The sequence below is a fragment of the Gekko japonicus genome, unplaced genomic scaffold (assembly GCF_001447785.1).
Source record: "Gekko japonicus isolate JY-2015 unplaced genomic scaffold, Gekko_japonicus_V1.1 scaffold411, whole genome shotgun sequence".
Taxonomy (NCBI): domain Eukaryota; kingdom Metazoa; phylum Chordata; class Lepidosauria; order Squamata; family Gekkonidae; genus Gekko; species Gekko japonicus.
This window is the reverse complement of record NW_015160221.1, coordinates 1,002,843-1,026,919: the sequence shown is the minus strand read 5'-3', so window position 1 is coordinate 1,026,919 and position 24,077 is coordinate 1,002,843. Positions and strand designations below refer to the sequence as shown.

The 24,077-nt window shown below is 47.7% G+C and overlaps 1 protein-coding gene across 2 annotated transcripts in view; it reads right to left on the bottom strand.

The window, feature by feature from the left end:
• MMEL1 (membrane metallo-endopeptidase-like 1) overlaps window positions 1–22,948 on the bottom strand; it is a 96,021-nt gene extending 73,073 nt beyond the window's left edge. Inside the window, exon 1 of one of the 2 annotated variants that reach the window (XM_015411138.1) lies at window positions 22,666–22,948. In XM_015411138.1, coding sequence (XP_015266624.1) covers window positions 22,666–22,700 — 35 coding nt within the window. In that variant the 5' untranslated portion in view covers window positions 22,701–22,948. Of the gene's footprint in view, window positions 1–18,337; window positions 18,385–22,665 lie in introns of those variants that run through there. The other variant, XM_015411146.1, reaches the window with a different exon arrangement.
• Window positions 22,949–24,077: the final 1,129 nt, after the last annotated feature.

The following is a 24,077-nucleotide window of genomic DNA, read 5'->3' as shown; positions in this document are numbered from 1 at the left end:
CAGCCCTGGTTGTACTTGGATGCAGGGGTCATTTCCTGCAGGAGCGCACAGGAGCGGAGCTCCGGCAGTAAAGAGCCCAGGGGGCGGGCACATGCAACAAGCTCCGCCCCCTGCTCCCAGCCAGGTAAGTTGCAGAGCCCGACCCCCCGGTCCAAAACAGTCCAGTGGCACCTTTAAGACCAAGTTTTGCTCAGGCACAAGCTCTCCCTCCTCTGTGAGGACAGATCTGCACATTCCCCCCCCCCCAATAGCTAGCAATCCAAAACAGTCCAGTGGAGCCTGAGCGGTGGGTGTTGCCTTCTGACACACTTCCGGTGATGCCAGGGGGTGTGGCATATGCAAATAAGTTATGCTAATGAGTTATGCTAATGAGCTCCTGCACCTCTTTTTCTACAAAATGACCCCTGCTTGGATGGGACATGGGAAACCACTAAGGAAATCCAGCATTGCTACAGAGAGGCAAGCAATGGCAACCCCCCTCTATTTATCTCTTGCCTTGAAAACCCTACAGGAGGGGTGTCAAACATGTGCCCCAGGGGCCGGATTGGGCCCCCACAGGGCTTCTATCAGGCCCGCAGTGGAACTGGCTGTCTTCTGCTTCTTCTTCCTGTTCTGCTGCTGCTGTGTCATCGTAGGTTTGCAGCTTACAGATAGACACCTGAACAGCATACTCAAGATTGCAACAGCACAGACATTTTGATGCGATAATTCAGAGCCAGAGACACCATTAAATAAACAAAATATTGCAAGAGCGCTAATGTTTTAAGCATGATTTTATTTGGAGTAAAAAAAACCACCTTTGTGTTTGTGTCCTTTATAAAGTTTATATCTCCGCTACCTGGCATTACATTTTATGACACACATGGCCCGGCCCAACGAGGTCTCGTTTATGTCAGATCCGGCCCTCATAACAAATGAGTTCGACATCCCTGCCCTACAGGGTCACCAGAAGTTGGCAGCAACTTAACAGCACCTTCCACACTAAGTTAGCTGACCTGGATAGGCCAGGCTCTGACCTGGGGTGGGTTTGCCCTGTTTGGTGGCTTGCCTTGCAAGCCCACGGAAACCCGTGCTTTAATGTATTGGTGCAGATCAGCTTATATGTAAATAAATTCCCAGTTTAACCCATAACGGGTTGTGTTTCATTCAAGGGGTGGGCAGGCAATTCTATATTGTTTTAAATTGTAATGGCCAATGGCTACACAATAAATTTTACTACTACTACTATCAGGGCTCTTTTTGTAGAAAAAGCCCAGCAGGAACTCATTAGCATAATAGGCCACACCCAACAGCAGGAACTCATTAGCATATTGGGCCACACCCCTGACAGCACAGCTCATTAGCACATTAGGCCGCACCCTCATTACCAGAAGTGTGGTTATCCAGCCACACCCACCTTTTGATTTGTTTGTTGTCAAAACCCAGGGCTTTTTTTGTAGCAGGAACTCCTTTGCATGTTAGGCCACCCCCCCAATGTAGCCAATCCTAATGAGTTTCTGCGGTTGGGTGTGGCCTATTATGCTAATGAGTTCCTGCTGGACGTGGCCAACTTGGGAGCCAGCCGGAACTCCGTTCCTGTGCGTTCCTGCCCAAAAATAGCCCTGCTACTACTACTCCTCTTGATAGTTCTGGCACCTTTTCTTTCTTTCTTTTCTTTTTTTTAAAAAAGCCCTGCCAGTGCCATCATGGGATCTAAAATGTGGAATCCCCTCCCTCCATCAGTTTGACGGAGCCAACCTTGCTGAGCTTTGCTTCGCACACCGCATGAAAATATTTCTTTCCCCCTGCCTAGAAGTTAGTCATTATTTGGTGGACTGCGGTTGTCGTCCAGTCCCCCGTCGGTCTGATCCCTAGCCAGATTCAGTAATTTGCTTTCCCCTTTTGGGCTGCTCCTTCCAATTGTTATCATCACGATCTTTCTGCCCCACAAAGAAATTGGTTCTGGGTTGGTTTTCAATTCTAACAGCCCGGCTTGATGGTTTTTATTACAAGCCTTTTAACCAGTTGTGTTACTGTTGGCCTTGTCGTTTTATTGCTTTTACTTTCAAGTTGGTCGTTTCCTCAGGAACAATATACTCAGGGGTCATTTTGTAGAAAAAGAGGTGCAGGAGCTCATTAGCATAACTAATTAGCATAATTTATTTGCATATGCCACACCCCCTGGCATCACCGGACTTGTGTCAGAAGGCAACACCCACCGCTCAGGCTCCACTGGACTGTTTTGGATTGCTAGGTATTGGGGGGGGGGGGAGACATGCAGATCTGTCCTTGCAGAGGAGGGAGAGTTTATACCTGAATAAAACCTGGTCTTAAAGGTGCCACTGGACTGTTTTGGACTGGAGGCCAGGGGAGGGGGGGGGGCTCTGCAGCTTACCTGGCTGCTTCTTGCAGCCAGGGTGGGGCTTGTTGCATGTGCCCGCCCCCTGGGCTATTTACTGCCGGAGCTCCGCTCCTGTGCGCTCCTGCAGGAAATGACCCCTGAATATACTAAGTATTGTGGGGCTTATACCGAGTCTGATCATTGCTCTGTCAAGGTTAGCGCTGTCTGCTCTAACTGGCAGCGGCTCTCCAGAGTCTGAAGTCAAAGACTTTCCCACCACCTATGAACTGAGCATTTTAAATGGGAATTTAACTTGAGCCTTTTAATTGAAGCTGCCAGGGATCGAACATGAGGCTTTCGCCTTGCAAAGTGGCTCTACAACTCAGCCATGACCCACATGAATACACATGATGCTGCCATAGACAGACTCAGACCATCGGTCCATCAAGGTTAGCATTGTCTACTCAGATTGGCAGCAGTTCCCCAGGGTCTCAAATAGAGGTCTTTCACATCACCTCCTGTCTGGATCTTTTACCTGGAGATGCCAGAGATTGAACTTGTGATCTTCTGCATGCCAGAGATTGAACCTGTGACTTTCTGCATGCCAAGTAGATGCTCTACCCCGGGCCACAGCCCTTCTCCAATAAGCGTCTTACCAGGTTGCCTTATGCCAAACCAGGCTGTTATCTACTCTGTGGAGTTTGACTGTTGCTCTTTCAAGATCTATTAGAGTGGTGGCAAACCTATGGCACGGGTGCCAGAGGTGGCACTCAGAGCCCTCTCTGTGGGCACGCGTGCCATCGCCCCAGCCAGGCCTAGACCATCATTAAAGTGTCGAATTCTATGCCAAATAATTTTAAGTAAATGAAAGCATTTGGGATTGCTTTCCTTACTTTGTTTGGATCATCTTAAGTTAATGTACGAGTTGTTTTTTCTAAAATAAAACCTCAGTCTTCAGGTTAAATTGCCGTGTTGGCACTTTGCGATCAATAAGTGGGTTTTGGGTCGCAGTTTGGGCACTCGGTCTCTAAAAGGCTCGCCATCACTGATCTATTATATACTCCCATTGGCAAGAGCTCTCCAGGGCCTTGGGCAAAGAGAGATCAGGGACTAAGCTGGGACCTTCTTCATGCCATGCAGGTGCCCTACCACTGAGCCACTTGGCCTTTTGCGATCATGAACGCCAGGAATATAGGAAGTTAATGCCTGTGAATCACATGAAGAATATGCACACAGGGTCACCAGCACCGGGCTGAGAAATACCTGGAGATTTTAGGGGTGGAGCCTGAGGAGGGTGGGGCTTAGGGAGGGGAGTGTATAACCTTCTTCACCCAAAGAGTGATTAACACGTGGAATTCACTGCCACAGGAAGTGGTGACGGCTACAAGCATGGACGGCTTCAAAAGGGAATTAGATAAGCATATGGAGCAGAGGTCCATCAGTGGCTATTAGCCACAAGGTATAGATAGGGGCTCTGGGGCAAGTGATGCTCTGTCTTCTTGGTGCTTGGGGGGGTCAACAGTGGGAGGGCTTCTGGTGTCCTGGCCCCACTGCTGGACCTCCTGATGGCACTGGTGTTTCTGGCCGCTGTGTGACACAGAGTGTTGGACTGGATGGGCCTTTGGCCTGATCCAACATTGGCGTCTCTTATGTTCTTATGTTCTTATGTTATGTTTATGCCATAGATCCCACCCTCCAAAGTGCCCGTTTCCCCCTAGGGGAACTGATCTCTGTTGCCCGAAGACCAGTTGTAAATCCAGGGAATCTCCAGCCATTCCCTGGAGGCGGGCAACCCTATTGCATATACGAAGCTCCCAGTGACACCACCTGTCAGTCTGTCCTGGTATCATCAACAATTACTGGCAGTAACTCTCTGGGATATCAGAGAGAAAAAGGGCTGCCCTGTCTCCTGGCACCTGAAACCCTACACCCGGGGATGCAAAGGACTGGACTTGAGTCCCAGGGTTGCCAACCTCCAGGTGGGGCCGAAGATCTCCCAGGAGTATGGCTGATCTCCAGACGACAGAGATCAGATCCCCTGAAGAAAACAGCTGCTTCGGAGAGTGGACGGTATGGTGTTATACGGCCAGGGCTCTTTTTGTAGAAAAAGCCCAGCAGGAACTCATTAGCATAATAGGCCACACCCAACAGCAAGAACTCATTAGCGTATTAGGCCACACCCTGACAGCACCGCTCATTAGACCACACCCCCATGTTACCAGAAGTGTGGTCATCCAGCCGCACCCACCTTTCCCTTCTTATTCTGTTTACCTTGTTTGTTGTCAAAACCCAGGGCTTTTTAAACTCCTTTGCATGTTACGCCACACACCCCTAATGTAGCCAATCCTAATGAGTTTCTGCTGTTGGGTGTGGCCTATTATGCTAATGAGTTCCTGCTGGGCGTGGCCAATTCGGGAGCCAGCCGGAACTCCGTTCCTGTGCGTTCCTGCTCCAAAATAGCCCTGGTTATACCCTGCTGAGGTTCCTCTCCTTTCTCAACCCTCCTTCTCTAGGCTCCACCCCCAAATCTCCAGATATTTCCCAAGCAGGAGTTGGTAACCCTGCGTGCTTTTGTCACTTAACTCCAGTCCCTCCCTTAACCGTTGTGCACCTATCCCAGGAAACCTCCTCCCATTTTCTCACCAAGTATTGATTAACTACTCATGTCATGTGCTGAATGCTTAATACTGAAGCACTGTGTGGTTAAATGCATATTAATATTACCACCAGCACCACCCCTGGTTCCCAGCTGTTTCCCTCCAAACCGGGTCTCGCATTCGCGGACCCTCTCTGCCCCCCAAGTCATGAGGATTTCAAACTAATCTGAGACAAATTCCCATCAAAGACGCTTGCGAAACGCGGCAGGTTTTGACGTATTCCTGGTCGCAAGGAGATGTCATGTGAAAGATGGCTGGTGACGGAGTCATCTTTCAAGATGCTGCTTGTCTTTATGGAGTTGAAAGGCAGACTGGCCTGGGGCAGAAGACAAGAGCAAAATCCTCTTGTCAACTTAGTGTCACCGGGTGCTGTGGCAAAGACGCCTCTGATTAGTAGGCCGGGTAGCGGAAAATCTCCATTAAGGCATCTGAAGCTCAAAAAGGCCTAAGGCGGCCCTCTCTTGATGCTGAACAAATGGCAGGGATACATCGACCACTGAGAAATAGGACAGGGCATATCCACCTCACTTGGGAACCCTGGGAACCATCCGTGCATGAGGGCAAGAGAGCACGGAGAATTGTTAGAGTCTTGGCCAAACTACAACTCCCAGAATCCTTTGGAAATCGGTGCCATGACCGTGGTTGTAGAGCTAAGAGACATAAGGTTGCCAGCCTCCAGGTGGGGCCTGGAGACCTCTTGGAATTACAACTGATCTTCAGACTACAAAGATTAGATCTCTTAGAGAAGAGTTGGGAACCATGTCAGACTAGGAACTGGGAGACCTAGATCCGAATCCCTACTTAGCCACGAAGTTTGAGCAAGTCACACTTTCAGGCTAATCTACAGCACAGGGTGGTCTTCAGTGTTCCCTCTAAGATGAGTTAGTGTGAGCTAGCTCACGTTTTTTTAGACTCCGGCTCACACATTTTCATCTCAGCTCAGGAAGGATGGCTCCAGAGCAAACTAATTTATGCAGTAGCCAAATCAATCGCTCACAACTTTAATGCCAGTCGCTCACAAAGTAGAATTTTTGCTCACAAGACTCCAGAGCTTAGAGGGAACATTGGTGGGTTTTTTTAAAAAAAGTCACACTGAAATACACATTCAATTGAAATCAAGGCAGGTTATCTTTCTGATAGCATGCACTGGATAGAGATTGGTGTACCTTAGGATGGACCACTAGCACTATCTGGAAAGCAAATCTGTCAATACGTAAATACGTCCAGGGGCCGGCGAATAAATTACAAGAAATAATGACTCCTCAAAAACTTCTGTCTTGTCAGGCTGCCAAATCCAAGATGTGTCATACATCTGGATACTTTCACATAATCCCAAATAATGAACAACGAGGAGCATTTCTTACCATGGGCAAGCAAAGATCTTTTCCGGAGATGATAATGGGAGAGGCCAAGACGCAATCCGCCACTCATACCAGCCAGGAAAAACTCTGTTCCTTTCTTGAGCTCACTTTTCTGGTTTTGGAAACCACCAAGGCTACCAAGCTTCTTGTCTTCCCTGAGCACACTGTCCTGTTGTTCACAGGTGCCCTGACAACCCCAATGAATTAAAATACTCAGCTAGAGGATGACTAAGGAATGCCTCGATCTATGGTTAACCCTTTCTGCCCAGTCCGATGTGGTAGGCATGGCTGTTTTACAAAGGGCAATTACCAGCCTGCATTGTTGAACACAATGCCTCATAGCCTTTCAGCTTTGGTCTTTTAAAATGTTTAACCCAGAAGGCTTCTGGTGCTTAGTTTGAATGGCTTCTCCTCTCAGTGTCTGTTGCTTTGAATCAAGAACTCAGTTGGGCCTACTGGAATAAGCACCCTCATTTCTTTATTTCCATGCTGCGGTTCTCACAAGATCTCAAAACTGTGTACCATGCAAAAAATAATAAAACTGTCAATATACCCACCACACCTAGGGATGCCAAGTCACCACGGGGGGCGGGGAAACCCCCGCCCGGGAGGCCCGTTCCCCGCCGCTGCCGGATCGGGCCCCCGGGGGGAACCCCACCCCCAAAGCACGTCACTTCTGTGTGATGTGCTTGCAGTGTGCATGCACTTTGCGCGCGCACGAAGACTCCCAGAGCAATGCTGGACTCCCCCGCTCCGGAACAGGTAAGCACTTGGCAACCCTAACCACACCACAAGCTGGTAGCTTGCTAAGAATCACAAGGCGGAAAATCTACAACTAATGAACTCCGAACGTGAAAGCCTTCGACAAGAAACTATGGGCAACTTCCCCCCATCCAAATCTCCCCAGCCTAGGGTATTATAAACTCTTAAGAGCTTGAATTGGTCAGTTTCCAACTTTTCCCCACCTTGAGCGAGCATGGTATCATGGTTACAGTGTCGGGATAGGATGTGGAAGACCAGGGTTCGAATCCCTGCTCTGGCACGGATGCTTGCTGGGTGACCTTGGGCCAGTCACACACTGTAACCCTCACCTACATTGCAGGGTTGTTGCAAGGGTAAAATGGTAGTGGTGGAAAGTGCTATCAAGTCACAGCCCACTTATGGCAACCCCATAGGGTTTGCAAGGCAAGAGATGTTCAGAGGTGGGTTACCATAGCCTGCCTCGGCAGTAGCGACCCTGGACTTTGTTGGTGGTCTCCCATCCAAATACTAACCAGGACCAACCCTGCTTATCTTCTGACGAGATTGGACTACCCTGGGCTATCCAGGTCAAGGCAGAATGGAGGGGAGGGGAACAATGTTTAGGAGCTGTGGCTCAGTGGCAGAGCATCTATTTGGCATGCAGAAGGTCCCAGGTTCAGTTCCCAACATTTCCGGTTAAAAGATCTGGCAGTAGGTGATATGGAAAACCTCTGCCTGAGACCCTGGAGAGCTGCTGCCAATCTGAGGCTGCGGTCACACGGCGCATTAGCCACACTACAGAGACGGAAGATAGGCAGATTTTCCGGGCGCAATCACAGCACCACATCTGGGAAGCGTAGAGCTCCCGTGGCGAACCCGAGGCTTCCCACTGAAGTCAAAGGGTTTCAAAGGGTGTAAGTGTCTTTAAGGACTGCATTGCAAATGTCCTTTCTCAGTGCTAAGAGAGAGGGTCTCTGGTCTCCTTATAGCATCATTTGCTTAAAATGAATCAATTTTTTAATTGTTGACTGCAGGTTCAATTCTCTGCTTTTTGCCGTTAGCTTTGGTTTTTGCATATACAATTTGTACGTTTTCTTTTAAAAATCCAGTTAATACTGGTTAATACTGGTTATGTGTTTAAGATATAAAGAATGTACAATGCTGATTTACACACATGATGTTGAAAAAATTGTACATTCTATGAGGAAAAACTGGGCATAAGGAAACAGAAAACGGTGTGAAAGTAAGGAATCACAGGTTCAGATCTCACATGTGAGAAACAATGCTGAAACCTGGACATTTTTTAAAATGCTGAAATAGTATGGAGAACTAGAGAGGAACAGGGCCGTTGCAAGATCTCTCGCCAGCCCTCAGTTTGGCATCCTTTAAAATTTTGCTCAAGGCAGAAATGTCCTTAAAATTCCACTTGAGGTAAAATTCAGTGACAGCAACAGGTAATGAAAAAAAAATGCTGTCAAAATTCTTTTTGATTCCATTACAAAGGGATTCTTCACAAGGTTTTCCTGAGGAAAAAATATATATATTTAAAATTTCACTTCTAGGCAAAACCTAACAACAGCCTTGTGATGTATAAAGCTCTTATCAGAAATTCACTGATCACACACATCACAGCTTTTTGCTGAAGTTCCTCAGAGTTTTTACCTCAGGAACGTATGTTTGACACCCCTGCCCTAGCGTCAGATAACTAGAACAGCTTTTGCATTAAAGTTGTTCCGTTTTTAAACTCTCCCGGCTAATATAGCCACGCCCTTACTGTACATTATCAGCCAATGAGATTGTCTTCATAATGACCAATTATCGATGTTCCCGCTCGGGGAGCTTGCTGATGTGCGATTGGTTGGTTCTTCCTGGGCTAGCCATGCGATTGGGTGCATGAGGATCCTAGCCCAGGACGAAGCTTAACATTGCATTTCTATGATGTGATTCGCATACATGTTTAGGTATTCAACGACAGCTATTGAATACACTACATTTCCTATTGCTCTTCATCATGGATGGCTTTGCATGAAGGAACAACTAGGAGCAGCAGGCTTGGTCCTGGCTCTCCAATGATATTCTGCAATATATATAGCAGAAGCAACCTATCAGGATTGGGAGCGCTGGAAACGTATCAGCAGAGAGGATTAATGGGCATTTTCCAGCCCTGAGGGATCTCAAAAGGGCCTTGAGGGTTAAGGCTGCAGCTGATGGCTCACTTAGTCAGGTGATAGGTAGACGACAGCAATACAAGGCATGAGTTCGTTGACGGAAAACCATCATATGATCTTTTTCAAAACAGTAATACGGCTACTGGCTACGGCTGTTTGTCTCTGGGGTCCAGCTCAGCTTCAGCGCCAGGCAATACTTGCTGCACTGTTCATACACATTTAATCAGTCTAATTGGTTGAAAGGAGAACTATGCAGCACGGGTATATGTTAGTGTGGTGTAGTGGTCGGAATGAGACTGGAAAAACCCAGGTTCAAATCACCACTGGGGTATGAAGCTCCCTGGGTGAGCTCAGGCCAATCATTCTCCCCCAGTCTAACCTACCTCTAGATTTGTTCGGAAGATCATGTGGGGGTAGAATCACAGAATCATAGAGTTGGAAGGTACCTCCAGGGTCATCTAGTCCAACCTCCTGCACAACGCAAGAAGTTCACAAATACCTACCCACCACACCCCCAGTGACCCCCTGCTCTATGCCCAGAAGATGACAAAAAAACCTCCAGGATCTCCAGCCAAATTGGCCTGGAGAAAATAGCTTTCTGCCCCCAAAGTGACGATTGGCATTTCCCTGGGCATGTAAGAAAGGGCCACAAGAACTAAGCCCTGTTGCAACCCTTCCTGCCCTCCCTCTCATGTTCTACCTAAGTTCATAGAATCAGCATTGCTGTCAGATGGCCACCTAGCCTCTGTTTATAAACCTCCAAAGATGGAGAGCCCACCACCTCCCAAGGAAGCCTGTTCCACTGAGGAACTGCTCTGTCAGGAAGTTCTTCCTAACGTTTAGCTGAAAACGCTTTTGAGTTAATTTCAACCTGTTGGTTCTGATCTGGGGCAACAGAAAATAACTCCATACCATCCTGTGTATGACAGCCCTTCAAGTACTTGAAGGTGGTTATTATATCACCTCTCAGTCGTCTCCTCTCCAGGCTTAACATACCCAGCTCCTTCAATCTTTCCTCATAGGACTTGGTCTCCAGACCCCTCACCATCTCTGTTGCCCTCCTCTGGACACATTCCAGCTTGTCTATATCCTTCTTAAATTGTCGATGATCAACTTGAACTCAAATTGTGGTGCCCAAAACTGAACACAATACTTTAGGTGAGGTCTAACCAGAGCAGAGTAAAGCAATACCATCACTTTGTGTGATCTGGACTCTATACTTCTGTTGATAGAGCCCAAAGTTGCATTTGCCTTTTTAGCTACCACATCACACTGCTGACTCATGTTCAGTGTGTGGTCTACTAAGACCCCTAGAGCAGGGGTGTGAAACATGTGGCCCGGGGGCCGGATTAGGCCCCCAGAGGGCTTCTATCAGGCCCGCAAGGGACTGGCTGTCTCCTGCTTCTTCTTCCAGTTCTGCTGCTGCTCTTGCATCATAGCTTGCTTTCCTAGACTCTCTCAATCGCTCAGGAAAGATAGATAAGCAAGCTTCTGCTCCCTGCACTGGGCTGAGGCTCCTCCCCCTCCCCCTCCCCCTCCCCGATTGCTGCAGCACAGACATTTTGATGCAAGCTAAACATGAGCCTGCAGTGCGATGTGGCTGTGAAGAACGCTAATGCAATCTTAGGATGCATTAACAGAAGCATTGTGTCCAGATCAAGGGAGGTGGTAGTTCCGCTCTATTCTGCTATGGTCAGGCCTCACCTGGAGTGCTGTGTCCAGTTTTGGGCACCACATTTTAGGAAGGATGCTGACAAGCTCGAGCGTGTCCAGAAGAGGGCAACCAGGATGGCGAGAGGGTTGGAATCCAAGTCTTATGGGCTTCCTCGCACTTCCGCCGGCCTTGCAGGTCCACCGCCGGGCCCCTGATGTCAGGGGGTGTGGCATATGATAATGAGTTATGCTAATGAGTTCCCCTAGCTCTTTTTCTACGAAATGACCCCTGATTTGAAGGGCTGTCATGTAGAAGATGGAGCAGATCTATTCTCTTTTGCTCCGGATTGCAAGACTAGATCTAATGGGAGGAAATGACAAGGGAGTTGTTACCGACTAAATATTGGGAGAAACGTCCTAACTGTAAGAGTGGTTGAGCAGTGGAACAGTCTGCCTTGGGAGGTGGTGGATGCTCCTTCGCTGGACGTTTTCAAGCGGAGGCTGGACGACCATCTTTTGGGTATGTTGTAGGTATGTAGGGCTATCTTTCAGCTATGCTCCTGCAGAGTGCAGGGGGTTGGACTAGATGACCTGCAAGGTCCCTTCCAACTCTAACATTCTATGATTCTATGAATAAATCAGAGCAAGAAGTGTCAGTTATCAGAGACTGTTAAATTAACAAAATATTGCAAGAATGCTAATGTTTCAGGCATGTTTTTATTTTAAGTTTAAAAAAATCTTTGTGTTTGTGGCCTTATAGCTCCGCTACCTGGCACTACATTTTATGACACATATGGCCCGGCCCGACAAGGTCCAATTTATGTCAGATCCGGCCCTCCATAACAAATGAGTTCGACACCCTTACCCAAGATCCTTTCCGCACATACTACTGTGATGGACCATTGTACACCACACTGATGTTCTTCGAGAAAGGCCAGGTCAAAAATGTAACAAATGATAAATATTTTTAAAGAAAGGCGGTTCTAGCTATGTGTCAGGTTTCTGCTCTTTCCGTAAGGAACTAGGGTAGGCCATGAACAATACATTTACTAGTATAAGGAACTAGGGCAGCATACACTGTTCTCCCCTCCACCATTTAATCCACACAACAGCCCTGCGGGGTGGGTTAGCCACTCTGCAACAGGGTTGCCAAGTGAAAGTTGAGAAATTCCTGGAGATTTGTGGCTGGAACCTGGGGTGGGTGGCGTTTGGGGAGGGACCTCAGCGGGGTACATTGCCACAGACTCTACTCTCTGAAGCTGCCATTTTCTCCAGGGGAAGTGATCTGTTATCCAGAGATCAGTTGTAATCCCAGGAGATCTCCAGGGTTCAGCTGGAGTTTGGCAACCCTACCACTAATCTGTAGAATCTCTCTCTCTCACACACACACACACCCTGGTTCGTGCAATTTGGAAGCAGTTCCAGTGGGATTGCTTGTGAGCCAGTGATTCTCAGTTTTTGGCAAGACTCCAACAGATCCCAAATATTGAGGCTTTTGCATATATTATTTCAATTTCCCCCTCCTTCACCACTAGGGGGGAACATATCAGTCTTTCGCCTCCATAGCAAACATGCCTTACTGAGGTTCACCAGCCAGGTTTATTAAACGTAATTGGATTGCATCAGCTGCTATTTAGCTCAGGCCCAGGCAGTCAATTAAAACAATAATCATGATACTCCAAGTCCATTAAGGGTGCAGGCCACGGATGGTATTTGTAGAGGGCCAAGTACCCATCTTTTGCAGCCTTTTGTTCTGGAGAAAGGTACTTAAATCGACAAGCTCATTTCAGTCCAGACCGCCGTCATTTGGATACGCTTGTGGAGAAGAAGCACACCGAAAGATTGGTCGGCAGTTTTAAGAGGCCACGATTCCATCTTGTTTTGCAACAATAATTTTTCCCTCTCAAGCATCTCATATGCTCTCAGTGGTGGTTTCAAAAAGGCAGCGTTTCAACTAGTTCTGCATGTGTGCAACTGGTGAGATCCACTGTGGCCGCTGGCTGCTGTCAGCAGATTCACAGACTTGCCGGGCTTAAGTATGCACCAGGGTCATCCTGTGAGGGCCATGCAACATTTGCGACACCACTGTTTCATTTGCACAGAGAGATCAGTTCTGAGATCTACTACTTTTCACTGCTTTTCCATTTGCATAGAGAGATCAGTTCTGAGATGTGGGCGTATAATGAACACAGATGTGTTCATCACATGCATACATCTGTGAACTGACTAGGCTGAACACCAGCTCATAGGGGGCCGTGTGAACACAGGCAAAACCTTTGGACCCAACTTGGAACACTCGACTGACACAAATCTGTTTGGGTTTGGACAGCTGGGCAGACAAAATAGGCGAGAGTGAAACAAAAGACAATCTCTGTAGCAAGACAACCAAGCAAAGAACATCCAAATTGCAAGATGAGATAGTCCCCCTGTACATTGCACGGGTCAGGCCGCACCTGGAGTCTTGTGTGCAGTTCTGGAGGCCTCACTTCAAAAAGAATGTGGGCAGAATGGAGCGGGTGCGGAGGAGAGCGACAAGGATGATTGGGGGCCTGGAGACCAAGCCCTGTGAGGAAAGGCTGAGGGCCCTGGGAATGTTCAGTCTGGAGAAGAGGAGGTTGAGGGGGGACAAGATGGCTCTCTTGAAGTATTTGAAGGGCTGTCACTGAGAGGAGGGCAGGGAGGATAGGACTCACAATAATGGGTTTAAATTAAGGGGCAGGAAGCAATGTTCCCTCTAAGCAATGGAGTCTTGTGAGCAAAAATTCTACTCTGTGAGCTACTGGCATTAAAGTTGTGAGCGAGCGATTCAGGGCTAGGTGAGATTTGAACCTAAGATCTGCCAACTCATAATCCTGCACAGTACAAACACTAAGCTACAGGCAATAGCCATTTTCTCAGGCTGTGTTTAAAATATTTAAAATATTCCAGGACAAAGAGAACCAAATGAGGAGGAAGGTGGTAGAACAGTTTCCCAAATGGGTCATTCAAAGATGGGGTTGCCAGTTCCGGGTTGGGAAATACCTGGAGAGTTTGGGGGTGGAGCCTGAAGAGGGTGGGGTTTGGGGAGGTCCTTCAATGGGGTATGATGCCATACTGCATAAATTAGTTTGCTCTGGAGCCCTCCTTCCTGAGTGAAGACAAAAATGTGTGAGCCGGAGGCTAAAAAACTGTGAGCTAGCTCACACTAACTCAGCTTAGAGGGAACACTGGCAGGAAAGTACTTTATTACAGTAAGAATTGTGTAACAGTAGAATCAGTTGCCTAGGAAGGTGGTGAGCTCCCCCTCCCTGGCAGTCTTTAAGCAGCGGCCAGAGAAACACTTGTCAGGGATGCTCTAGGCCAGTGATGGTGAACCTTTTAGAGACCGAGTGCCCAAACTGCGACCCAGACCTCACTTATTTATCGCAAAGTGCCAACACGGCAATTTAACCTGAATACTGAGGGTTTACTTTAGAAAAAAACAACTCACATTAACTTAAGATGATCCAAAAAACGTAAGGAAAGCAATCCCAAATGCTTTCATTTACTTAAAATTATTTGGCAGAGAATTCGACACTTTAATGATGGTCTGGGCCTGGCTGGGGCGATGGCACACGTGCCCACAGAGAGGGCTCTGAGTGCCGCCTCTGGCCCCTGTGCCATAGGTTCGCCACCACTGCTCTAGGCTGATCCTGCACTGAGCAGGGGGTTGGACTAGATGGCCTGTAATGGCTCCTTCCAGTTATATGATTTTATGATTCTATAAGTTCCTCTCTTGTAAGTGAATTGTAGCATTGCCTATTCTGGGTTAGGAACTTAATAGAGATTTGGAGGTGCTACCTGGGGAGGGCGGAGTTTGGGGAGGGGCGGGACCTCGGCTGGGTATAATGTCGTAGAGTCCGCCCTCCACGGCAGCCCTTTTCTCCAGGGGAAGTGACCTCTGCTGTTTGGAGGTCAGCTTTAATTCTGGGATTAGCTCTTCAGTCCCACTGGGCAACCCTGCTTAGGTGGGCTTGGCAGATGGTGGGCAGGAGACTGAGCGCGGGGGGGGGGGGGATCAAGTCTGCTATGAGAAACCAGGGCAAGGATGTCCTCGCGAAAGAAGTTTTGCAATACAGTTTAGAATGATCGTGACTGCCTAACATGAAGCAAACTTTCCCCCAAACACTCAAGAGTGCTGATTGCAATTTGCAGTCATACTGCACCTAGCGGAAAGTGCTTCCAAATCACTGATTTCAAGGGCTGGCAGACAGCCATGGTGCAAAGAAGGGAAAGGAAAGAGGCATCTCTCCTAAGAGGAATAGGACATTTGGATTGTTTATCCTCTGCCCCATCACTTTGGCCTATTTCGGCCATGACCAATGCACTGAATATGCTTTGCTGTTGTAATTCATGCATTGGTGACCTCCGGGTTGGCCCACTGGATTGTTTTCTACATGGGGTACAGAAAGGTTTAGCTGGTGCAATGTTGGGAAAGGGATTTCCCCCCTTTCTTTTGGTATTGTTGCATGGGTCTGCTCCGAGCTACAGTTCAGTCCTCCAGATTTTCAGTTCCTACAGTTCATTCTGGAACTAGGGCATGTACAGACTGAAATAGTTTTCGATCCTGTTCATTTAAAGCTGTCCTGGCCCCTCTAGATTACCAGTTTGGTGTCGTGGTTAAGTGCGCGGACTCTAATCTGGGAGAACCGGGTTTGATTCCCCACTCCTCCACTTGCACCTGGCTGGATGACCTTGGGCAAGCCGTAGTTCTGACAAGAGCTGTCCTTGAAAAAGAGCAGTTTGTGTCAGAGTTCTCTCAGCCCCACCCACCTCACAGGGTGTCTGTTGTGGGGAGGGGAAGGGAAAGGAGTTTGTAAACCACTCTGAGACTCCGAGTGAACGGCGGGTTATAAATCCAATATCCTCCTCCTCCTCCTCTTCCTCTTCCTCCTCCTCTTCTTCCTCTTCTTCCTCCTCCTCCTCCTCTTCTTCTTCCTCTTCTTCTGTTTTGCCCTGTTTCATCAAACCTGATGACATCATCCTTGTGGCTCTATCAGATTCTTTTGATGTAATCCAACAAATACTCGCATGTGTCCTTGGGCAATAGTAATACAGACAAAAACCATCTGTGAAGACTTCTTGTTCATAAATGCACTCAAGTGTACACAAATGGCAGGTTTCTGCTTGTCGGCCGAAGCTTTCCTACACGGACCCCGCTTTTTCGGGTTCCTTGTGGGCTTGGAGAGGTTCCTCCGGGTGCCCGGGAGCTGTGCCTCCAAAATAACAAGCTGTTTTATCTGAGATGTCATTGACGGATTGCTTTGGCACACAGGCGGATTCTGATGCAGACTGGCTGAGCTGAAATGTGATTAAAGAGCCGAGTCTCTAAAGGCAGGGCTGGGATGCCAACGGTAATTTTGCATAACACATTAAATTAATGAGGACACCGACTCTGCGGAACCTTGGCAAATTGGAAATTGCACGACGGCGCAGGGAAGGCGAATGATAACACAGTTTCCAATCTTGCCTGGGGAGATGGTAGTAAAACAAAATGGTTTTTAGATGAGCCGTCATTAAAGCAGAAACATCTGCCTCCCAGATTTCAGAACCGTTGTCCTTATATACTCCCGGGGTGGGAGGAAACGAAGCAAGGATGAGAACAGGAAGGCAGGAATATGGAGCACCCTTGACATGTTCAGAAAGACCACCATGGGAAACCTGTAGGAAGCCTCTGGTTAAGCATCGGTGAAATAATCAAGAGGGCGTTGTTGACCAATCAGAGAAAATGGCAACAGAACACAGGGAGGCAGCAGGGTTGCCAGTCTCCAGGCAGTGACTGGAGATCCCCTGGAGTTACAACTAATCTCCAGGCTACAGAGATCAGTTCTCCTGGAGAAAATGGGTGCATTGGAGGGTGGACCCTCTGGCATTATGCCCCACTGAGATCCCTCCCCTCCCCAAACCCCGCCCTCGCCAGGCTCCAACTCCAAAATCTCCAAGTATTTCCCAGCCTACTAGATGGTGGGCACCTCCAAGGAACATAGGCCCAGGGCTTTTTTTGTAGAAAAAGCCCATCAGGAACTCATTACCATAATAAGCCATACCCAACAGCAGAAACTCATTAGCATATTAGGCCACACCCCTGATAGTACAGCTCATTAGCACATTAGGCCGCACCCCCATGTTACCAGAAGTGTGGTCATCCAGCCACACCCACCTTTTGCTTCTTATTCTGTTTACCTTATTTGTTGTCAAAACCCAGGGCTTTTTGCATGTTAGGCCACACACCCCTAATTGTAGCCAATCCTAATGAGTTTCTGCTGTTGGGTGTGGCCTATTATGCTAATGAGTTCCTGCTGGGTGTGGCCAACTTGGGAGCCAGCCGGAACTCCGTTACTGTGCGTTCCTGCCCCAAAATAGCCCTGCATAGGCCCCAGCAAACATGTTTTTGGATTGCTGAAGTAGAATCAGTAGATATTTCCTTCAGGGGAACCAATCTCTTTTGTCTGGTGATCAGTTGTAAATCTGGGAGATCCCCAGGCCCCACCTGGAGTCTTCCAAAAACAACATCCATGACAAAGATAATGAAGAGTTATTATCACATGTGAGCAATAATAGAAGGACATTTTCTACAGAAATTACTACATGTAAACGTTTTTGCAACTTATCTTTATTGACTCTTCGTTATTTTTGTCACGGATTTTGTTTTTGGAATCCCACTTCCTCCCGTGATCTCTCGTTTTTGGTTCCCACCTGGGGTCTGGCAACCCCACCTAAGTCGCCCACATTTGTTTGATTAATACGCCATGCAGTCCATGAAAAGAAAGATGTAAACACCTGTATGGAAATGCTGGCTCACCTGTGAGAAATGACTAGAGGTTTCTCTGGGATCAAGACATAAATCTTTGGATCAAGACATTAATCCACATCAAAAAGAGCTCAGTCAGAAAGGGCGCAAAATCGCAAAATCGCGGGCCGTGCAGACATCCAATTTTCCACTTGTGAAATAAACAAGCAAATGATCACGAAGTCTTGGGAGATGGAATTATATCGCAATGGGGGGAGAGAGGGAGGAAGGGGAGGAAACTGGGTTGGGGAAGTCCAGACTGGCTTGTACAGACCCGGCGTTCTTCTGACAAATGCGTGAGTTCCATTTCACACTAGAAGAGGACAGCGATTTGCGTCACAATTTGCCAACCACCTAGCTCGATCAATTTTCAAGATGCCATTTTGCTGAAAACCACCAAGGCCCACATGACAGTCACCCAATCAACAAGTTACGTCAAGACGTTATGCAAGTTTAAATACCTTCATCTCTGGTTAGTGGCCCCCTTTTATGCTTCTCCCCACTGAAGGGTAAAGCCCTCTTTCCCAGCATGGCTGCCGCCGCCTCCGTGGCTGATCCACTTTTAGCCAGAGCACATGACAGTCACCCAATCAACAAGTTATGTAAAGACGTTATGCAAATGTAAATACCCTCATTTCTGGTTAGTGGTCCCCCTTTATGCTGCCACCACCTCCAGGGCTGATCGACGTGCAGTTGGAACTTTCCAGGTGGTTTGGTTCAACTGTTAGGGCAAGCGATGCCTTTCCTGGGACAGCTGCATGAGATAAGATGAGAGAGTCCAACAAACAGGGATGGCTCCGCGTTGGACTCTCAAGAAGGGCAGTTCTACCAATTCGTAGTAACAACATTTTAACATTGCATTCTCCAAATGGCAAATACAGGGACAAAGTAAGGACAGTGGTTCAGCTAGGATAGACACCATAAGAGATGAATGGTTTCCCTTCACTTCCTTTAAAAAACAAATCCAGAATTTCTTTGTGCACTGTACACCAGTGTTTCCCAACCTGTGGCTCACGGCGGTTGTGAATATGAGTCCTGGTTTGTTTGTTTTTTGCAGTTTTATTGATTTGTGCATGCTCTGTTTTCTTTTTTAAAAAGTGGGTCATGATACCAAATAAATCTGGACCTATGGGTTTCCATTCCAAAAAGATTGTGAACCGCTAGTAAATATCACTCCTCCTTAATTCTGGTCTAACCAGGAGAATTTCTAAAAACCATTTCCCAGATTGGATTGTGTGCGTGTTTTGCCTCCTGTGTACAGTTCTGTCGTCCCCCCGGAACAGTTCCTGATGAGTGCTGATTAAACAATGCAAGACAGAAAATCCCACAATGTTGATAGATCCAGGTCTGAGGAAGCGTGCGTGCGTGCGCACGAAAGCTCATGCCTTGAATAAAACTGTGCTGTTTTTAAAGTTGCCACTAGACTCACACTATGTTCCACACAGGGGTCATTTCATAGAAAAAGAGGTGCAGGAGCTCATTAGCACAACTTATTAGCATAACGTATTTGCATATGCCACACCCCCTGACATCACCGGAAGTGTGTCAGAAGGCAACACCCACTGCTCAGGTTCCACTGGACTGCTTTGGATTGCTAGCTATGGAGGGGGGGGACATGCAGAAGAGGGAGAGCTTGTACCTGAAGGGGGCTCTGCAACTTACCTGGCTGCTTCTTGCTCCTCATGGCCTGACTGGGGGCTGCTGGGAGCAGGGGGTGGGACTTGTTGCATGTGCCTGCCCCCTGGGCTCTTTACTGCCGGAGCTCCGCTCCTGTGCGCTCCTGCAGGAAATGACCCCTGGTTCTACAATGTTGATGTTATTGTCCAGTGTTTTACTGATGGTCTAACAAACCAGGTATTACTTGATGGTTTAATAAACAAGACCGAATTCAGCAGCAAGGGGGGGGAGTCTATATAATGAATAACAATGGAATACTAAAACTTGGAGAAATCGTTGTAAGACCGGCACACTAAAATGGTTGGGGAGGCTTTTTGAAGCATTTAAAGAATTGCATATTTTAATAAGGATATTGTATTGTAGCTATGCAGGATCTGCCTTGATGGAGCATCGAAACAGGGTTCGAGCCGTCTAATCGTGGAAACCGCAGGAGGTGCTATGCAAAACTTCCACACGGAAAAGAAAAACGGACCATGACACAGGACTGTTGACTTTAATGTATCTATTGGCATGTTTTCATCCTTAGAAGTTTGGAGGAATGTTTATAAACAGAAACGTTTGTTGATTGTGAAAAGGTGAAGGAGTTGCACCAAGCTTTGGTAATACAAAGATATAGTTATTATATCACATTTGTATTTTGCTGTTTACCATTCCAACCCACGATCTCTCTTACTTTTAACCTCCAGGTGGGATCCGGAGATCTCCTAGAACTACAGCAGAAGGGTGTGGGGCCAGAATCAGTGTCTGGACCTGGCAGCACTATATGTCTCCTTGCAGAGGACAGTCCCTAGACCAGTGGTGGCGAACCTATGGCACGGGTGCCAGAGGTGGCACTCAGAGCCCTCTCTGTGGGCACACGTGCCATCACCCCAACCAGGCCCAGACCATCATTAAAGTGTCGAATTTTCTGCCAAATAATTTTAAGGAAATGAAAGCATTTGGGATTGCTTTCCTTACTTTGTTTGGATCATCTTAAGTTAATGTATGGGTTGTTTTTTCTAAAGTAAAACCTCAGTCTTCAGGTTAAATTGCCGTGTTGGCACTTTGCGATAAATAAGTGGGTTTTGGGTCGCAGTTTGGGCACTCGGTCTCTAAAAGGTTCGCCATCACTGCCCTAGGCCGTGGGGATGTGTCATTTGGGGTGGTCCAAAGATTCTTGGGGGGTTGCAGCCTGGCCCCAGTGTCTGCCTGCGTGATTGTCCTAGGGGCACCACACTTTGGAGCAGCTGGCACAAGAACCGTGCTTTGGACCAGGAAACAGGATATATCTTCTTGAAGGGGAGAGTCCCCTGAACCTGGGGGTATATGCTATGTGGTATTGCAGACCTTATTTTGGGGTTCAGAGCTTTCCGATTCTCCTCAGTGTTTCTGGATGAATTCGAGAATAAGTCATGAATAAAGAACAGTGAATAATCCATCAAGATTTCTTTTTTCCAGTGTTTCACTAACAGACACATAACAGGGGGGGGGGGAGGAAATGAATAGATATGGCACGGTCCGATTTCAGAATTAATTAACTTCTACTTAAAGGAGGATTGAGGAGGAGGGGAATGTAACACAGAGAGAATTTCCAGAAGATTAAGGGAATCGGGGAAATCTGCTAATTTCTAATTAGATGAGAATCTAATTATGATAACTTGTCCCAGTTGCAGAAACAGAAGGGTTTCAAATGCAGAGCCTATAGGCCGAAGTGAAGCTCCATACAGCGCTTGCTGCGAGATACCCGGATTTTTGATCATCTACCAGAAGCCTTTCAATCGTCTGCCAGAACACAGAAGTGCCTTTAAAACTTTGCAAATTAAGAGCGAGCGAGCATCACACCGTACCACCTTAAAGCCGGGGAGAAGAACAGGTGCATTTTGCTCGAAGACAAAAGCCATCAGCTGCTAATTTGACATCAATTGTTCCTAACTGAAGTGGCAATTAAAAGGGGGGAGATGAAATGGTAGGATCCTTGACATTTGGGGGAAACAAAGTGCCTCATTACCCTCATCAATTACATCTCCCCCCTCCCAAAAAACTTCTACAATAAAACTCTTCAAAGAGAGTGTTGCAAATAGGTTGGCGGAGGATGGGGGGGGGAGGTTTTTTAAAAAAAGGGGAAGCTGAATTCTCCCTTATGGAACATGCATGCTCCTGCCTTTAGCCTTAAACAGCTCATTTATTTTGCTGGTTTAAGACCAATCAAGAGAAATAATTATCCATCAGCAGCCTCACCACCATCAGTGGGTCTTCACACAAAATCTGCTTGACCTTGGAAAGAGATTCGCTGAAACCAGCCAGTCTGCAGTGCTCCTGCTTCGGTTCCAGAAACTCAGAAAGTCAAGCAAAATAACCACAACAAGGAGACAGGGAGCCTCTCAACAGCTCGCTTCCTCACTGGCTGAGGTTTTGGTGTCTGCCAACATTTAACCTACACACAAGGAGGGTGTTCCTTCAAATGGTAGGTTTAGTAGGGTTGCCAATGCCCAGGAGCAGGCAACAATGGTGCCTGGGAGTGCACCCCTTTACAAACAAATAAATAAAGCACTGGAGAGCATAGGTCATCTACAGGTGGGCTGTAATATGTCTAAGTGTCAAGGGCCCAGAGATGTAGAGCTCTTTTTGTAGAAAAAGCCCAGCAGGAACTCATTAGCATAATAGGCCACACCCAACAGCAGAAACTCATTAGCATATTAGGCCACACCCCTGACAACACCACTCATTAGCATACTAGGCCGCACCCCATTTTACCAGAAGTGTGGTCATCTAGCCACTCCCACCTTTTGCTGCTTATTCTGTTTACCTTGTTTGTTGTCAAAACCCAGGGCTTTTTTTTGTAGCAGGAACTCCTTTGCATTTTAGGCAGGTAGCCAATCCTAATGAGTTTCTGCTGTTGGGTGTGGCCTATTATGCTAATGAGTTCCTGCTGGGCGTGGCCAACTCGGGAGCCAGCCGGAACTCCGTTCCTGTGCGTTCCTGCCCAAAAATAGCCCTGCTGACAACACTGGCCAGTGTAAGTAGCTGCCATTGCCCTTCCTTAATTACTCTAGGCAGTTGAGATCACAGGTAGAAACGGGTGGCAGAGGAGGTGAATGGGGAGGGGGGGGTGACTGGCAGCGGGAACCACTAGCTGACCCACCCCAGGGCATGCTGATGTTGACCCTAATGCACAACTACGTTTTCCTCTTCTTCGATTGCTTCTCTCCGCATCCACTGTCTCCTCTACCCTTCAAGAAATTTTTTTAAAGGCATGCTCTTAAAAGCAAACAAATCAATCACACTGCGAGAGGTTACTTACTGGGTAGGTGGTGTCTCTGTATTCCCTTGCGTCATTTGGTATTCGCTAACAGCTGCTAAGCTGTCCCGATCTGGGTAAGTTCACAGAAGCCTTCTTCTCCCACTGGCTCACAGGAATTGTAGTCCCCCTGCCCTCAATATCTGCAAAACTCCAAGTGTTTTCAGAATTAATAATACATCTCGAGACTTTTCTGGCTTCAGTATAGCTGGGCAGACCATGCCCATGTTGAAAACGAAGAAAGCGAGACAGCTGAACTGTTCGGGACGAATCCACGCATGCGCATTCCCGGTGTCTCCACTGTGGGTCATTTTAATGACGGATCCAACTGCCCAGGCACAAAGAGGGTGGACTCTCCAGGAGTAAGTCACTTTAACGACCTGTCCGTGACCCTGAGGGATACATGCCTTCTCTGGTACTTGAGAAGATTTGGCTTGCTGACAGGTAGTTGAAGGAGCAGCCAGGCTCTCTGCAAGGTACGAGCTACAAATATAGATTGTTTACTGAAGCATGAACCAGCTGTGACCCCGCCCCCCCCAGTTCAAACAAGTGCAGGTACAAAGGTACTCGACATGGCATTTGAGCCAAAAACATGAACGGCCAGGGGTCATTTGGGGGGGGAGACGCGGGGGGACGCCATCCCCCCGGGTGAGGTGCGGGAGGGCGGGGCCTGGAGCTCCCTGCTGGTGCCCGCTGGAGGTCGCCGGCGGCTGTGGGGAGGACACACTTCCGGTGATGTCAGGGGGTGTGGCATATGCTAATGAGTTATGCTAATGAGTCCCCCTAGCTCTTTTTCTACGAAATGACCCCTGTGAACGGCCATTTAGATGACCTGGTGGGGAGACTCCAATTGCATGTAAAAGGGGAGTTTGATCACAGTTAAGTTCAATTGGTAACCACGTTCACTGCAAAGTTCTCAGCATCCTCAGCAGAGGGCTTCCTCTGAGGCGGTACCTCATCTTCGGAATGCCTTCCGTGAAGACATTCACCTGGCCTCATTTCAAATACTGGATTAATATAGTCCCCGTCCCCCCCCCCCCCGAGCTTTTAGTTTGCTTTCTCTCTCTTTCCCCAATGTTAGCTTGTTAGGGCCACCATCAGTGTTCCCTCTAAGCTGAGTTAGTATGAGCTAGCTCCAGGGCTATTTTTGGGCAGGAACGCACAGGAACGGAGTTCCGGCTGGCTCCTGAGTTGGCCACGCCCAGCAGGAACTCATTAGCATAATAGGCCACACCCAACAGCAGAAACTCATTAGGATTGGCTACATTAGGGGTGTGTGGCCTAACATGCAAAGGAGTTCCTGCTACAAAAAAGCCCTGGGTTTTGACAACAAACAAGGTAAACAGAATAAGAAGCAAAAAGTGGGTGTGGCTGGATGAGCACACTTCTGGTAACATGTGAATGTGGCTTAATAT